The 18,885-nt window shown below is 41.5% G+C and overlaps 1 protein-coding gene across 3 annotated transcripts; it reads right to left on the reverse strand.

The window, feature by feature from the left end:
- Positions 1-2,881: 2,881 nt before the first annotated feature.
- Positions 2,882-18,874, reverse strand: usp38 (ubiquitin specific peptidase 38). Of its 3 annotated transcripts, XR_009796374.1 has the most exons (14): positions 18,722-18,874; positions 16,670-16,855; positions 15,923-16,427; positions 14,539-14,674; positions 14,336-14,465; positions 12,643-12,744; positions 12,380-12,538; positions 11,282-11,475; positions 10,234-10,327; positions 10,052-10,158; positions 8,429-8,735; positions 6,788-7,693; positions 5,803-6,096; positions 2,882-5,703 (listed from the first exon to the last, which is right to left on the reverse strand). XR_009796374.1 is itself a non-coding variant. In XM_061829559.1 (13 exons), exons 2-13 carry the CDS (start codon positions 16,844-16,846, stop codon positions 5,926-5,928), a joined length of 2,988 nt encoding a protein of 995 aa, XP_061685543.1. In that variant the 5' UTR covers positions 16,847-16,855; positions 18,722-18,874; the 3' UTR covers positions 2,883-5,925. The 3 variants fall into 3 exon arrangements, 2 of the variants coding, with proteins under 2 accessions (XP_061685544.1, XP_061685543.1); XM_061829559.1 differs by having other exon boundaries at positions 2,883-6,096; XM_061829560.1 differs by lacking the exon at positions 18,722-18,874 and having other exon boundaries at positions 2,882-6,096; positions 16,693-16,827.
- Positions 18,875-18,885: the final 11 nt, after the last annotated feature.

Below are 18,885 nucleotides of genomic sequence, written 5' to 3' on the forward strand. Positions count from 1 at the left end.
TACCGAGATGGAGCGGGAGTCACTTTATACTTCAATAAACCTAATTAACGTGTTTATTTTAAATTATGTATTAAAATATCCTGTCGTTTGTCGATATGGGGGGTGTTCGACGTTTGAGATCATACGCGACGTACATGTTTGTTGCAACAAAAGACGACATTCATACACCTGTCCGTCGGCAATGGAAGTCTTGTTGTGAAAGTCATAACCGGAATTTGCAATTTGTTACACCAGCCAACATTGCTGCCATTTGAGTTACTACTATAGTACATATAGTACAGTACAGTAGTAGTGTAGGGTATAGCGTCATCCTCGGACATAAAATATAAAGCAATGCTTTTGACTTGTCCCTGTGGCGTAAATTCTGTAACGCAGATCAGTGAAAGGATGTGAAATAATGGAATCGCTTGGAAGACATGAATGCTTCCTTCACTGAAACCTACTGGGATGCCTTCCATCTTTTCTTCACTAAGACCTATTTTCTATTCGGGCATCCTCACATCCTCCCTCCATTTCCTTCAACCTAACTTCCTTCCTTTCTGATATCTTTAATGCTTCCTTCATTCCCCCTGACCTGTTTCTCTCGGGCATTTTTCCTTCATAACTTCTTCAACTTTCCCCAGATTTTTTTTTTAAATTCATGCATCCCTTCCTGACTTCCCTTAAACCTACTTCCTGCCTTCCTTACGTCACACATCTCTTCCTTGCATCGTTCCATTTTTCCCTTAGACATGATCTTCATTCTTGATATCCTGCATCCCGCTTCCCTTTGCTCAGAGCTACTTTTTTTTTTTTTGCATCGTCAGTACCGATTACCTTTAACAACAACAATCTTTGTTCCGTTCAAATTATTTCCCATTATTCACATTAAAGTATTTGCAAAAATAAAACACACGGTCTCTAGGCTTTGAAATATGTGCGGTATCTTATTGGAATGCCATTGTGATGCTAAACACCTCCTCCCTGAGGATTAGCCACAATAAATAAGACTTTAGCAACAACAACAGCCGGAGGAGTATCAATTAAAAAACGAGGCCCGAGTAATTATAAATGATGCAAAAAGAAAAGTCCAATTGTTACAATAATTAGCAGTGCCTGCAGCTGCTCAGTCCATTTTGGCTAAACACCCGACTGCTTAGTTCATGATGGTGAAACATTGGTCTTTCCTGACTTCAGGCCGATATGCTAAAATGATGCACCTCTGCGGAAAAACTGGCACACGGCAGTGACGTCTTGTCAGGTTCATGCATATGGCGTGTGAGATTGAGTCAAAGATGTACAGTGAAGAAAACAAGTATTTGAAAATTCTGCTATATTGCAAGTTGTCCCACTTGGAAATCATGGAGGGGTCGGAAATTTTCATTGCTTGCTGCAAAAAAGTCCCCTGTTGGAGCAATCATTAGAAAATGGAAGAAGCTCAACATGACGGTCAATCTCAATCGGAGTGGAGCCCCATGCAAGATATCACCTCGTGGGGTCTCAATGATCGTTAGAAAGGTGAGGAATCAGCCCAGGACTACACGACAGGACTTGGTCTATGCCCTGAAAAGAGCTGGGACCACCGTTTCCAAGGTGAATGTTGGTAATACACTAAGATGTCATGGTTTGAAATCATGCATGGCACTAAAGGTTCCACTGCTTAAACCAGCACATGTCAAGGCCCGTCTTAAATTTGCCAATGACCGTTTGGATGGTCCAGAGGAGTCATGGGAGAATGTTTTATGGTCTGGTGAGACCAAAATTGAAGTTTTTGGTCATAATTCCACTGTCTTTGGAGGAAGATTAATGATGAGTTCCATCCCCAGAACACCATCCCTCCCGTGAAGCATGGGGGTGGTAGCATCATGCTTTTGGGGGTGTTTTTCTGCACATGGGACAGGACAACTGCACTGTATTAAGGAGAGGATGACCGCGGCCATGTATTGTGAATTTTGGGGTAGAACCTCTTTCCCTCAGTCAGAGCATTGAAGATGGGTCGTGGCTGGGTCTTTCAACATGACGATGACCCGATGCACACAGCCAGTAAAACCAAGGAGTGACTCCGTAGCATATCAAGGTTCTGGTGTGTCCTAGCCAGTTTCAAGACCTGAACCCAATAGAAAATCTTTTTTAGGGAGCTGAAAATCTGTGACAGCCCAGAAACCTGTTTGATTTAGAGAAGATCTGTGTGGAGGAGTGGGCAGAAAAATCCCCCCTGCAATGTGTTCAAACCTGGTGAACAACTACAGGAAACGTTTGACCTCTGTAATTGTAAACAAAGGCTACTGTACCAAATATTAACATTGTTTTTTTTCAGGTGTTCAAATACTTATCACCCAAATAAATTGTTAAAAGATCATACATTGTGATTTCTGGCTTTTTCTTTTTTAGATTACCTCTCTCACAGTGGACATGCACCTACGATGAAAATTTCAGACCCCTCCATATGTCTAAGTGGGAGAACTTGCAATACAACAGGGTGTTCAAATACTTATTTTCTTCACTGTATTTGAGGCCTGCACTAAAATATTGTAAGTATTTTATTATTCTGTAATGATCAAATATTTCCACACAACCATTCTATTCCAACAAAAGTGATTAAATACAAAGTGCAATTTTTAATGAATTTAGGATTGTTTTGTAGTCTGATCTCAACAGCCAGTGTTAAGCTAAAAGCAAATGTCTGCATAGAGAAAAACTATCAATGCTGACCTGTGTTGTGGTATGTTACCTTAAATGTGACTTCCACAGCCACCCAAAAAGGTTCCTTTCAGTGTGGAGGCACTCACCTCCACCCCACAAAAATGCAGGATCAGAACCAGAAGAGAATCCCCAATGTGATTCCATCTTCAGACCAGAGATGGCATCTTTGGGACTGAAATTCATTGTCTTGTTTTACATACATCAATTAGCGGGAGTGACATTGAGAAAAATGTATTTATTGCAAATACAGTGTATGATATTAAAAGTTATCAAATACCCAATGACTCAATCATTCCTGGGGGGAAAAAAAATTGAAACACAGCACAGATCAAAACGCATGCAAATGAGAAGTAGAACCTCAGAAGTGAAATGTAGCTTCATGCTAATATATGAGAATTTGCTCAGTGATGTTCAAGGTGTTTGGAACTGAAATTTAGTTGTATTACTCAGGGCAGAACGGTGGAAGAACTGCTTAGAGCGTTGGCATCACAGTTCTGAGGACCAGGTTTCAAATCCCAGCCCCGCCTGTGTGGCATTTCCATGTTCTCCCCGTGACCCTCGTGAGGATAAGCAGCTCTGGATGTATTGCTCATATTTTTCTGAGCAGTTAAGACATCTCTAATATCTGCAAATGTTCCACTTCTTGCTCTACAGTTGCCATCACTCGTTTGCTATCACTGATATCATTCACCCCCAAAATACAAAGCCACTCAAAAAGACCCCTCACCCACCCCAAAACCCCCCCAAACATTTAGAACTACAAATTAAGTCTCATGTGACTTCAAGTGTGATACTGCGTCCATCCACTTTGGAGGTTCTGCTGTAGTTGTATTGTAATGCATTGTACTGTGCTATATGCGGTTTGCATATGAGGTAATTTAAAACCACTTTTTGTTGAAAACTTGATTGAAAGAAAGTACATTTCACCTGAACAAAATCTCAATAAATTAAAAACGGTCTACGGTGTAAACAATTCCGAGTCGTCAATGAGTTTTTCAGTGATTTTTTGGCAGTGGTGGGCAACCATCTCTGAACATAATAAAGTGGTGCCTTGAGATACAGGTTTAATTTGTTCTATGACCGTGCTTGTAAATCCAAGTACAGTACTTGTATCACAAATCATCTTTTCCTATTCAAATGAATGCAAATGCCATCAATCGGTTCCAGCAGCCACCCAACCTCCATTTTTTTTTTTTTTAAGGAAAACTAGGACTCTGTAGTATTTTACATTGAAAGATTAAGGCATCATGATTTAATGCTGCCATCAAATTTAGTGTGCGGATACTTCTGGTATGCCCTCTTCGGCTGCCGAAAGTCAGTACTGAAAAATACAGGTGCATCTCAATATATTAAAAAACATGCATTTCTGTGGTTCAATTTAAACATTCCTATTACAAGAAATCACATACTCTGTATTTATACAGAGTAAACTATTTAATGGTTTCATTTATGATGATTTTAGCTTAGTTGACAAAACCCCACATTTTACCATCTCTGAGAAATTTGTGTTACATAAAGTCAAAAAGTCTTTATTCCGGAAATGAAGTCAGAATTGGCCTTTCGATAAGTCATTTGTGTTGAATGAAACTATAATTTATTGGTTTCACTTTTGGAACTGCAGTGATAAAACACAGTTACTCTCCTACAGTAATCTATTATTTATTTTCCATGATGGATGAACATTGGCATTAGGCTAGCGGGTCGTTGTTACTGTAACAATGAAAAAAAACAACTTGTAATTCTCATTGCTGGGAGAGGCATTTTACAGCTTGAAGCCTATTTTTTATATTAAATGTTTATGGCTTGCCAAACGCATTATTGTGAAGGGAGCTGAACTTAGTTAACTGTCACCATACAGATCAGTTTGAGGTTGAAAGTCAAAGCAAAAAAAAAAAAAAAAAAATCATCTGAATGATGGCGCAGATCATCAAAAATACATAGGTCAAGTCAGTCGCATCTCCAAGGCACCACTGTACAAACTGCCTACAGAGCTGGCATCTGTAAAGCTTTAGTTTTAGCCACGTTACATCAGTATAGAGTATAGCAAAACTGTAGCATCAGGGCAGTAGAGGCAGACCCAGAATGTATCCATCTTTATTTTGAAATAACCTTACACAAAGTTATCATCCCGCTTGTAACAGCTCAGATATGACCTCCAAATTCACCTCACTCAGTGGTATGGAAACAAGGTGGGAAATGACACCTTTTATAAGATTCATGATTTATATTGCATTACATATACCTGTACGGGTTCTGCGAGAGGTCAAATTGACAGATTACCAATTTTCAGAAATTTGTCTTAATCTCTGTCTGAAAGTATTCAAATTGTTAAAATAATTCGTCCAAATCTGTCTGAAAAAGGCCGAACTACTAACAAGTTGGAATTTGGCTGGATCGTAGCAAAATTTACATCAGGGGTGTCAAACTTATTTTCGTCGCGGGCCACATTGTACTTGCGGTTTCCCTAAGAGTGCCGTTATGGCTGTGAGAGCATAAAAATCCTTAACCACCTCATCATATTTACACATGAAATTTATGAAGTAGTTTTGGAATCAGAAATCAAGGATAATGGGTTTTTCCAACTATTGTTGTTTGGTAACACAAAAATGCTTGTAAGATCTCAATGTTATGATTTATATGACAATTTGAAATTTTGCTACAGATTTTAAGAAAAAAAAAAAATCTTGGAAGTTGATACACATGATTTGCCTCCGCGGGCAACATAAAATGGATGGGCCAGATCTGGCCCCTGGGCCTTGAGTTTGACACTGGTGATTTACATGGTTGGGTCTTTGTGTAAGAGGCCAAATTGCCCAATTTGCTGTAAATTGGACATCTCCTTGTCTTAAAGAAACTATGTTGCTAGATTAAGTGCTGCATAATTATTTGATTTTCGACACCGAAAAGGCTTTTGCGGTCCTTCCCAGCCTTGCTGCACGAACCGATGGCACACTGCTCAGATGAGAGGTGAAACGTCTTGCAAGATGACCAGGCAAGCCCGGTTGCGATGAATTCAATGCCCTGAGAATGAAATGACCTGGATGAATGAGAATATTAGCAGGCACCATGTGTTGTGGTCGACATCCTTATTTCAATATAAACCACTTGCACAACTGGCACCTGTAAATCAAGAGATTTGAGTCTCCTTGCATGAAGACGTGCTGGGTCCCGCGGCCCTCTGAGGACAGCAAAAAGGTTCCCCCACCCTTGCACTTGCTAACGTTATGTGCTTTTTATTTCGTTTCAGAAGACCAGTCTACTGATGGTGTTAAATCCCCCTCCGCCTCCTCCACCACCTCCTCCGGATGGGCCGCAACTCCCCGGTGGGTTGTTGTCGTCCGAGCCGTTGGGCCGGAAGGAGCAGGAAGACGATGGAGCCTGCAGGGCCTGAGTCCGAGCGTTCAGTTCTTGTTCCTGTCGAGAGAGAATTAAAGTGTGTAAGGGAGTTGCAGTGTTCTGACAGCTACCTCTAGTGGCCGTTTATGCAGGGAGGATTCAGTGGGCCGTGAAATTGATGCCTGGCGTATCCCGGATTTGACTTGAGGCAAAGGCGAAACAAATCTTTTATCCGGCATTGATCGTGATGATTAGTCGAGGACATTTGTTGTTTTGTGCCAGTGCCAGAGTACGTGTGTGAAATGTGAACAAGTGGACAGCACTGCGGTCTGTGTTGACCCGTCCATCCCTACTCAATTGTTGTGACCATGTAAATTTGAAAAAACACAAAGAACTATCATAAAGAACTGGAACACAATAACCAGTGTATGTTCGTCTGTAGATTTTACATAGAAACATAAAGAAAAATATTGTTTCCCACTGCAATTATAACAGACGTCATTTTTCGACTGAGTTTTGCTATTGGCCACCTAGACCGGTTCTTATCACCCACAAATAGCAGCGGTCTACTGCAGTACAGATGAATAACTAGATAAAGTCAAAGAGGCTAAAGTCCAAATTTGGCCAGATCTCTGTGGGAATGAGGTGTAACGCCCCAATTCTGATGGATGTGTTAAGTCATCTAAATTGCAATAATTTGTCTGAATCTCTGTGATAAAGGAATACAGTATCCTGTTATCTTTCTGTGTGAAGCGCTTTTAAGTTTTACCTGGAGATACAGCTTGTTGTCCTTGACAATGGCGTCCAAAAGTTCCTTCTGCAGCGGCGGCTCGGCGGTGTGCCTCGTTACGTTGTCCGCCAAGCCTTTGACAGAGTCCTGCCCTGCCACTTCCTGTTTCCTGTACATGAGCACATAGGCTGTGTCCTTGGGGAAACGGTGCGTGATGTTCTGCACCGACTGGAAGGAGGCGAACGTCACCCTGCTGTCGTTGAAGAGCAGCCAGTCGCTGGGGCGCACGGTGCCACCTCCCTGACCACTGGGACCCTCCCGAACTATCTCCCCATGACTCAAGTCCTCCTTTTGATAGGCGGTGTCCGTGTGCGCTATGCTGTCGCAGCCGTAGGAGTAGTAATGTCCACTCTCAGACGACACGCCTGAATGCATCACAACGGAGCTGAGGATGTAACCCACCGACTGGACTTCTTCGTCTCGATGGGAGGGTTTGAGCTTCTTGGCTAGGTTCTCGCTGTTCTCGGGGGAATTCGCCATGGTTGGGGAGGAGAGCGGCAGCTGGGGCGGTGAAGGCACAGAGGCGCGGTGCACGGGGAGCCGAAGGTGCGACGGGATGGTGACGTTGTCCAGGATTTTGCGACGTACGTGGCACTTGGCGTCGTAAGCGAAGCGCAACAGCGTCAGGATCAGGTACTCAGGGGCCGAGGTCAACTTGAGGGTCCTCTCGGCCCTCCGCAGGCTGCCGCACTTGCTGCAGAAGTAGGCGTTTTCCTGGTCCAGGATCTCGGGAGCCAGGAAGTAGTCCACCAAATCGAGCACTGAGAGGTGCGGCTCATTCTCTGGGACAGCGCGTACGTGGCTGGCTCCGTCTTTGATACCCGGCACAGGGGTCTCGCTCCCGCCGTTGACAGAACCCTGGCAAACCACTTTAGAATCGTCGGTCTTGAGGAGACAAAGAACAAAATTGCTTATTTGAGGTCAACTAGATAAAGTGCTAACTTGTGGTAATATGGCTTTATCAAGAGTAACAGTACACTTACTTGAGTACAATATTTGGCTACTCTACCCACCTCTGTTAGAATCTGTTTGAACGAGTCTAATCTGATCATTTAATTTCTCTCGAAATCTGAACAAGGAGGCTTCATTGCCAGGCTGCAGTCAGTTGGTGAGATCTATTTGTGAAAAAGGCTAAATGGCCAACTTGTCTGAAAGAGGTTAAACAGCTAATTTCATCCAACGTAGCAGCTGGCTCTCTGTGTGAAAGACTAGAATGCTAAGTTACAATCATTTGGCCTGATCTCTGTGAGAAAGAGGCTAAATCGTTCATTTTCTGTAATTTAACTGGTTCTCTGGTGAAAGACGCTAAATTCCTTATTTAAAATAATTTATTTGGGTCTCGTCATTTATTGTAACTCTTTGAAAGGGGCTAATTTGCAGTCATTTTGCTGTATTTCAAGATAAAATCACAAATTTGGCAAGATCTTTGTGTGAAAGGTAAAAATATTAAATGACTATTTTAGCAGTCATCTAATAGGATCCCATTGTGAAAGAGGCAAAATTGCTTTAAGTTCTTTGGGTCGGGTTATTTGGGAGCTTCTCTAACTAAACTGTTGATTTGGCTGGATCTCAGCGTGAAAAAGGCTAACTTGCCAATTTGTGTTAAAGAGGCGAACTTGCTTTGGACTCGTCGGAGTTGCCGGTGTCCCTCGAGGGGCAGAAGGCCAGTGAGAGGTCCGTGAAGGGTTCCTCCTTTTCTGAGACGCCGTCGCAGTGCGTACAGCGGATGCCCGTCAGGAGCTTTCCGCCGAAAGTCCTCTCGATGAGCGTACGTCTGTCGTCGTCATCCACTTTCGGAGAGGAAGCTTCGCCTTCCTCAGGGGATGTCAGAGCGGTTGGGTCTTTGCTGCTTGAATCTACGACGTCAGCGGGAACGCTTGGAGTAGCCGATTCCAACACCTGAATCGTTTTCTCCTCTTCGTGCAACCTCGATATCAGGAAACAACATCAATAAATGTAGGAGCGACAGTGGAGGGTCAAAATTGGATCACAAACAGTGTTGGGGAGTAACAAATTGTTTGTAATGGGTTTACATTATAAGATTTATGTAATTGTAATCCATTATATTACTTGGAAAACCACTAATAATTAGAGATGATTTTGGAAATTTACATAATTACAATTTAAATTATATTTGAAAAATGGCTCAAAAAGCTCTGATTTTTTTTCTTTTTGAAATAATACTACTTCCTACTCGTAGAGCTAACATTTGTGACTGACTCTCTCTGGTCATGTGCCACAATTTTCAAATATGCAGTTTGGAGTCACCTCCAATCCTTCTTTGCTCACACACATAAAAACACTTACCCGTGACTTCATATTCTTATTTAACCTGCTAACATCACACTTACCTGTGACTTGAGACTGTTATTTATTCAGCTAACATGGCTAGCTAACATTAGCTAAAACACTTACCTGTGATTAGACTTACGTAAATGTGACTTGATGTCAGGCTTCAACTAAAGGTTAGAATTATAGTACTACTTTTGAACACAAAAGAACATTGACTTTTGAACAGCTACATCTTTATAATGTTGTATTTTTTTTTTTATGAGAACAGATATCGATTGGCTTAAATGGTGATAGCAGTAACTGGATCAAATGGTGTATGTAGCTTGGCGCTTGGTGTCTGCAATTAAAATTTTATATTTTTGGGAAATTTTAAGTACAGGTAGTACTGTAATTCCCGGCCTACAGACCGCACCTGGTTATAAGCCTCACCCAGTACATTTGAAAAGGAAATACCATTTGGTACATACATACGCCACAGCTTTGTAAAAGCCGCAAGTGCCTACATTGAAACACGAGATATTGACAAAGAAAGACGGTAGACTGAGAGACTAACGCTAACACTGCTGTGCTAACGCTAACGCCGCAATAACAGGACTAGTAAAAAAAAAAAAAAAAAAAAAAAAAAAAAACATACTGGTAAAAATCACGGAGACACGGCAGTAACACACTAGCGCAGCGCTAACAGGGCCAGTATAACTCATTTCCTTGGGACATATATTCCACCGGTCTCACTCTTACCTTTTCTGATCGAGTGCCCCGTTGCGGCCTTTAGAAAAAATGCACAAATTTGCCCCATCACTGCAGAAACCGCAGAGTTGAAACCGTGTGAAAAAAGTCGCGGATTATAGGACAGAAATTACGGTAGTTATTCGGTTTTGCAAGGTTACGTAATGTAGAACAATGCTGTGATATGTTTAAACTCTTCAATTACCAATTATTTATGTATCATACCTGTCCAGGAGAAAACGGAGGTATTCCGAGCAATCCTGCTGTGAGCCCACGTTGAACCATGGCGGCCGCGATACCTCTAAAAAGTTCCTGGGAGCGTAGGCCGCCCTCTGGGTGGGGGAAGACAACAACATTGTGCCACATTTTCTAAGCACCATAATCGTTCCATTCTTCTGCAAACAAACCTGGGTGTGTGCAAGGAAGGCAAAGAGCATCTGCAACTTTTTCATCAGCATGCCGGAACCATTCAGGCTCAGCGACAAGACGTGTCGTCTGAAACTGAAGAAAGACAAGTTAAGGAAGATATGTGTGTGTGTATGTGTGTGTGTGTGTATATATATATATATATATATATATATAAAATATAAAATTGACTTTTTAATTATTGCTTGTATTCAAATAGTCGTGGTCCTCCACTGTTTCCCCACCCAACAGATCGTCATTTTTGTTTATTTTGCTGTTTGACTATTTCTGAAAATATGTGATCGAGCTATTTTGTGATGGGACAATTTTCAAATAACACCCCGACACAAGTTTCTCCACCCATGAAGGAAGCTAGGCTGATTGAAGATTTGCCATTACAACACGGAAGCCAAAGCGCAGATTAGCATTGCACTCAAGAATTTACATTAAGTGTAACTTTGAAGCCGAGTGATAGGAGTGGTGGAAAATACAATTGAATGTCTATGGGTACTTGCTTTGTGGTTGTATTTGGCATGCACCATTCAGTTGTAGGACGCTGAGCTAGGGAGTTACTAGGATTCTCCAATAACACCACAAAAGGTTTTTAATTGTTGGTGTTCTTTAAATAATTAGTGACAGGGTGGGGGGTTGAGTCACTGATGGTGTAGTGGTACACATGCCTGCCTTTAGTGCAGGCGGTGAGCTCAGTGATGGTGTCGATATCTGCCCTGCGACTGACTGTCGATCAGTTCAGGGTGTAGTCCGCCTTTCGCCCGAAGCTAGCTGGGATAGGCTCCAGCTTTCCCGTGACTCTTGTGAGGATAAGCGGCTGGGATAATGGATAAATGGAGGGTTAAAAGTTGCCAAATATGTTGGCAACATTGCTAAGATGCCAACAGTGAGTGGCCCTGTTGTCGTCCTACTAAAAAAAGCTGTACTCTGTATTTGCATGAGGGTTAACCAGACCACCACAAAACCTCAAATTTGAACCAAAGTGTGACAAGTGGATGTTAAGTGTGCTATAATAGAGTAATATGCCTTGTAACTAACTCTGTGGCCATGAAAAGTGTCTGGAGGATGCTGTTCATGTAGCAGGTGTTGCCCAAGTTGACCAGGCCCGTCTTGCCAGTCTCGGACTTCCCGGCCTGCCTCAGAGGACCGGAGGCGAATGAGTAGGATTGGGAAGTCCAAGCACTTTGATTCAACACCAGCTTGATCTTCTCTTCGCTTGGTTTCGGCATATCCTGGCGGGACAAGATGTTATTTTAGCCCATAAATACAAAATAATAATAATAACAATAATAGTAATGTTACTTAGAAGCGGTCAAAATAAAAGGGAGTTCAAATCACAAGATGTTAGCAAGTCCCATGAGACTTTTGCTATGTGAGCATCTCAAGGATTAACTCTCTTGTCTGAAAGGAATGGCAATCAAGTTTCTGGGTAAATTTGACTCAGGGGGTGTGTTTGATAATAAGAAAAGCAAAAATACCAATAAATAATGTTTATCCATGATCATGAGTTCATCAATTTGTACATGTAGAGCTAAAGCATTCGACTGTCATTGTGAACTGAAACATGTTCATAAAAATAATAACACTCAATACATAAATAAATGCATAAAAAAATAAAGTTTGATCTTCTTTTTTTTACATTTTTAGAATATCTTATCCCAGAAGTAAACTTTAAAAGATGACAATTTGACTGGGGTCTTACTTAATTATCTTTGTCTTCAATGAAAAAAAAAATATATTGAACAAAACTCAAGACAACATGAGCAGTTTCATCTTCTTGTTTTAATGCATATAAAAAAGGCAAAACATTAAAGTTAACCGTGAGATGCTCACTTATTTGAGAGCAAGTTTTGCATGATTTTGGTTTGAACCTCATTTTGAGGTATATTTTGTCATTAAACAAAAAAAGTCAAAGAAGCAACTCACAGCTGTGGCGTTAATCTATTTAGAAGATGTAATTATTCTATCTCGTTAAATTAGTCTATTTAAATGGCATGTAGTTTTATTTTGTTTTCTTACACAGTGCTAACTTCTTCTTGCACTTGTATGACAGCGAACATGTTAAAGTGTTACTTAAACCATCACCTGTACAGTTAATTCAAAATTTTGGACAACATAATCCGAGGGCTCGTTTACCTTAATGGCTTCCAAAATGTGGTCGTAGAGGTCTGGGAATCCAGAGTACTGGTACATCATGCAGTGCATGAGCTCAGTGAACTGACGCAGGAAGGCCTTACTGGTGGGGAGGCCGTCGGTCTGCAGGGAGTGCACCAGACCCACCACGTGTGGAATAACCTGCAACAGATGAAGAGCACAGGATTATTGGAGACGACAGGAATCCCGCTAGTCTATTTTACTTTCCTTTTTTTTTTTTTTTTTTTGCAGCCGAGATTCCTGACCAGATGGAAGGCCTCAGGAGAGTGCTGGAAACTGAGGAGCATGTGGGAGAGGACGGCGAGCGCCCCCTGGCGCACGATGGGATACCATAGACGATTGAACACCTAGAAGTAGGGGAAAACGTGGGAAGGAGGAGAATCAATAGTGGTCATCTTGGAGGTTCGTTGCTAAAAGAAGCTTGAGTGCTGTCAAGTATTTGCCTCTTCTCAAATTCTCTTCTTTTTTTTTGCAGTCTCCCCACATTGATGTTTAAGATCATCAAACAAATGTGAATATCAAACAAAGATAATCCAAGTAAACATAAAATGTTGATTTTAAATGGTGTATTTACTTAAGGAAAAAAAATGGACTCAAAGCTACTAGTCCCTGTATAAAAAAAAGTAAATGCCCCCATTGTTAAATCATGAATTGTGGATAAATCACATTTCATGGAAAGCTGAGTTCATTTTCATTGACTGAACCGCCAGACCTGTTCAATCACGACAGCATTTAAACCGAACCTTTCTGACAAAATGGCTCAGAACTGTGAGGCAGATCTCCTAAACCAAGGGTGCCCAGACTTTTTTTACCCCAAGATCTACTTTTCAAGCAGCCAGCCTCTTGTGAGCTCCCGACGATGGGGGGGGGGGGACAACGCTCCCAAACCGTTTTAGTGTTGATGTTATATTGCCTCCTATATTTAAAATACAGAATTGGCTTTTTGTGCACTGTATTGTCTTTGCTTTCATCCTGAATCGGGCTGTGCCAATATGGAATTTTAAAATTACATCTCATCCATCTCATCCTGCACTTTCTACTTTGGCTTCAGACCAGACCTTTCCCGCTCGGAAAAGAGAAAATCTCGTCCAGTTTAAACACTTTTTCCTTCGATTATTCACATACTCCCACATTCATTGCATCTTAAAACAACAGCATTTCTTTTTTAACTTTCTCCATTAATATCAAAAGTAAACATAAGCAGCATGATTAGCTAATCATCGCTCTACATTACCCAGACTGTGTCGCTTTCTAAAGCAGTGGTGGTGGACGCTGTCATTATAAAACCCATTGATGGAGTGCGTAAGTACTGTAACATTTGTAATTATGAGTGTACGTCTTTAAGAGCAGGAAGGGGGGGAGGGGTGTAAGGTAAACTAGGTAAAAAAGAGTGTATGGCGGAGCAGTGGTCGTTGTTAGAGAAAGTTCCGCGTGCTGCCAAAAATAAACCAGTGGCTTCTTCTTTTCATTTTTTACAGTACGTATGTGAATTGTGCCATTGGATGAAACAGCCAGTAATCCCTCACTCATTGAATCACATTGAAAAATGCCACAAACTGAATAGCTGTATGTTATACTTTCAATTTGCATTGGATTATTGGTTTTTTTTGCGTGCAATGCAGAATATCTGCGAAGAGACTGGATCAGCTGTGCACAATTGCGCATGCGCAGTTTAGAGGGAACATTGGTTGACATTGGTTCATCATCCGTCCCGCGATCGACTAAGACTGCCTTGCGATCGACCAGTCCTAAACAGTTGTCAACTGTGTTACCAGGAACGGCCATACTTTAAACAAATTTGTTTTGAATTACAATAATAATTACACCCTGAATTATGTTGGTCAAGTGGAAATAACTGTCTTTGCAACCCCAATATGATGGATGATCTTTATTTGATTAAATCAAAATATTACATGACCATTTCATTTCATGACTTACCAGTTCAATTTTGAGCAGAGTGACATCAATAAGAATGGTGAACTTCTGAACGGCGGCCAGTCCTTTGAGCAGAGCGATGACCCAGGTGTCCACGTGCTGGGCCAGAGGCCACGAGAGCCAGTCGATCATTCTAAGAACAGAGGAACAGTGTGTATAAATTGCACCCAAAAACACCCTGTTGTGTGGATCATACTTCGACATACCTGCAGAGCGCTTTGGTCATGTTTGCATCTTTGACGTTCTGGTCCGTCGTAAGACTCTTTATAAGAACGGCAATCATCTGGATTGGGATGTACTGCACGAGACTGGCCAAAGCTATGGATGGCTCGAAGGACGGGTCTGAAGAAGAAATGAAAGGAAAAGAACAGTACTTTTTTATAATCAACATCAGTTGGAATGTAACAAAAAAATCTAGTCATAATGCCACATGAAAAATGTCATGTTTTGAGATTAACGTGGACAAAGATAAAGTTTTTTTGTTACAAGAAGTTGGATAATTACTTCAATAAATCTTTGTTGTTCGTAGAAAAATGTTGATGTTCATGTTACTAGAAAAAAAATTGTGCTTTGAGAATAAAGTTCAACTGATAGAATAAAAATGTGATTGAGGTTGCAACACTAAAGTTATAATGTTACGAGAATAATGGAATACTGTAATCTTATAAAAAGATTAAAGATGTGATTTTCAAAAAATAAAGTTGTTACATCGGGGGGCCCGGTGGCTCAACTGGTAAAGCATTGGCCTCACAGTTCTGAGGTTCCGCGTTCAATCCCGGACCCGCCTGTGTGGAGTTTGCATGTTCTTCACGTGCCTGCGTGGGTTTTCTCTGGGCTCTCTGGTTTTCTCCCACATTCCAAAAACATGCAACATTCATTGGACACTCTAAATTGCCCCTAGGTGTGATTGTGAGTGCGGCTGTTTGCCTCTATGTGCCCTGCGATTGGCTGGCAACCAGTTCAGGGTGTACCCTGCCTCCTGCCCGTTGACAGCTCCGATAGGCTGCAGCACTCCCCACGACCCTTGTGAGGATGAGCGGCAAAGAAACTGGATGGATGGAAGTTGTTACATTGTTAAGTTTATGTCACAAAATAAAGTCGTCACTTTACGGGAAAATTTATATGGGTTAGTTGTAAAAAAGTTGTCAAATTATGAAAATTCAATAATATACGAAATAAAATTGTAACTGCACGCCAATGAAATGGCATACTACATAAATTAATACAGTTTTGAGAAAGAAGTTGTAATATTACAATTATAAAAAGTCAAAATTACGAGCATAAAAGTAACGATACACAGATGTTATAGTATGATGAGAAAAAAATTGTGATAGTACTAGACTGAATTCATAGTGTTAATAGGAAATGGGAAAAATGTCTGAATGTTACAAGTTCTGATGTTGCGAGATTAAGGTTGTAATCCATTTCAATTTTTCAAACATTTTGTTTGCAAATATAATTGATCTCAATTGGAAAAATTTGTTTAGACATGGTGAAATTAGAGATCAGCGTTTTAGAAGCCATCGTGTCTTTGGAGGCTCCCTTTTATTTGTTCATGATAAACTAATGGTGAACAAAACAAGGATTCACCTGTGGATGAGATGATGGCGAACACCTCCAGCATGGAAGGCAGCAGCGTGGCCGGCTCAGCTTTCCAGATGTTCTGCAGTAACGTCCCGACTTTGGTGACGTGGGCCACGTACTCGCTCAGCTCCTGCTCCTGACTGGCCAGGCAGTGGAAGTAGCCGATGGTCCTCACCAGCTGCTGACAGAACAGGATCCCGCCCTTGTCCCTGGGCACGCACTGCACAAAGTCCGACAGCAGAGTGGCGAGACGGGCGCACAGGGCGGGGCCGGGCCGTTCGCACACCATCCTCAACACCTCCACCTGTACCACAGCGAACAGCTCCAACACGGCGGGGCAGCTGATGAGCAGCCGCAGGCCGCAGTGGATGTAGTCCACTACGGCCGGGTCTTTGTGCTCCAGCTGCTCATAGCCTTGCTGGAGCAGACCCAGCACAAAATCCTTGCTGAAGAACGCCTCGAACTCTGAACGATGGTAGCGGGCGTACGCCTCTAGGACTTGGAAGCCCACCTGCAGAGGTGAAAAGAGAACTCATGATAAAAACCTTAGTAACTGGAATAAAAAACAAATGTCTCTGCTCATGACATATTTGTACGCTGTGTTGTCATCTGCAGGAGGTTGAAACAATTAACAAACCAACTTTAACAATGTAGGGAGTAGAAAGTATAGTTATCGATTTAAAATGCATCGAATAAAACCATAATGCACAGTAACAAACTATTTGTACTGGGTTACGTCCCACCACTGCCCACCTGCTTCTGGAAAGTGTCCTCACCCAGCAGAACGAGGCGGGTGGTGACGCCAAACAGGGCTTGGCACTCCTCTGGTGCCACGTCCTTCTCGGCCGCCTCCACCACCTTTTTCACGATGGCCTTCTTCACCGGGAGTGCGTGAGTAGAGCTAATCAGGCCCTCCAAAATCTTGTCCATGATTGCAGACTACGGGAGTCGAGAGAGATCGAGAGAGAGGTCAAGAGAGAAAGAGAGGGGGGGGGTGCGGGTTAAGATTGTAATCTTACGAGAATAAAGTGTGGCGGAAAAAAAAGCTATTATGAGGCAAAACTTGGAATTTCACAACTGTCTGTTACGAGCCAACGCAGTGGGGGAGGAACCAAATGCAGGACTCTCAGGCAGAGGCATAATGTTTGCTGTGGCTTTATTTCGGAAACAGGTCGATATCAGAAAGCAGTCCAAAACAAGGCAGAGGTACAGATACGCTAGGCAGGATCCAAAAGACGTGAAGCAAGGTCCGATGACTATGAGGCAAGGACGGGATAAACCAAAGAGCACAGAATCGTTGTGATGAGGACTACTACACTACTACACTACACTTACTCTCAGTGGTGGAGAATCCAACTGGCAGTGAACACAACGCACTGACAGAAGGCAACAAACTTGCAACGCCAGTGACAATACTCCAAACTTAAATACACGGTCTAATTAGAGTCCTTTTGGCAGTGGTCCAGCCGTACTCATGACAGTGTCAGTATGTTACAAGGAAAAAGTCCTAACGAAATGAAACAAAAATCATTTTACTCCAGGAAAACCTTCACAATATTACAGACAAAATTTGTAATGTTACGAGACGCATGGTGGAGTTTTATAATACAAAACTTGGAACGTTATGAGACCGAAATGATAATTTTACAAGAAAAATGTCGAAGTCCCTGGATAAAATTTGCAATATTAAAAGAAAAATTTTAAAATGATTGAAGATCTCTGGTCAACTGTTTACACGTGACCGCCCGTGAAACCGATTGAAATCCCATTCACATTCAGTCTGCTTATTCCGATTGGGATGCTTAAATAAAGCATTTTCATTAGGTTTGGGCTTCTAAACGATTTATAACCAGTGTAGAAGCCTCAATATACTGTAAACTAGGAAAGTTTTGCAGCTCTTGATTCTTTATTTCAGACCTAGGAATATTCAAAACAATTTAATAGAGGAACAAAAAAAAAAAAAACAAATAATAATAATTACAACAATAACAAAGGAAAAAATAGAATAGAATAGCAATACATAATGGTAGGCCTTATTTTTCGTGATTTCAGAGATAAAAAAATCATTAGAGTTTTTGTGAAATATATAATTTTAGGAAAATTTAATTAAAATAATTATCCTGACTGTCCTGCATACAGTTATACGTTTCAGAATTCTATTGTTGATGAATACTTGGGCCTACTACGTTACTGCATTTTTAATTTGGTCATTAGGGTGGTACATGGAGAGTTTATTTTATTATTTTTTAGGTGGTAATATGTGTGAAACTTTTGGCAAAGACCAAGGTACTGTACTATACTGTATTTTATTGCAGTAAATAGTAAGTCATTTGTTGTATTGTTACGGGCATTGACATACTTCAACTTGGCATGACCACCAAACCCGAGCACCACATTATTCACGAAAGAACGCTATTTAAACGAGTCACGCGGAAACAAACACCATGAATAGTTACTTTAAGCGTATATATGACGCTTATGTTCCACATTCATCTTCACGATGGGAGCCGCATCGGTCATGAGTGTCTCGACGGTATCCGTGTAGCTCATAAAGCCACCCCTTAAAACACAAACAAATTCCGACATCAAAACTACCACAAGAGCCACATTTAACTGCAGCCTTATTATGTTGTTTGTTTTTAATGTAACGTGAGCGTCATTTAAAGAGCGCCGTATTTAATAAAGCGATTTGAAGGGCCTGACGTTAGCTGTGTGATGTTTCTAGGTACCCACTGACTTAGCATAAATGCTATTACGCCTTTGCTAGGGAAGACACACATGGTGGACAAAAAAACACGTGCATACCCAAATGGAGCATGTCAATAGTGTCCGACCCAAAGACGATGCGCTCCCGTTTGGTTTTGAATATCGTATCCCAGGTAAATTCTGTTGTCTTTTTGATCAAATCGCTAAATCAGCTGATCAACATGACAGCTACGTCATTTCTCTTGCGCCGCGCACTACGAAGG

This window comes from Syngnathoides biaculeatus, chromosome 9, assembly GCF_019802595.1.
Source record: "Syngnathoides biaculeatus isolate LvHL_M chromosome 9, ASM1980259v1, whole genome shotgun sequence".
NCBI lineage: Eukaryota > Metazoa > Chordata > Actinopteri > Syngnathiformes > Syngnathidae > Syngnathoides > Syngnathoides biaculeatus.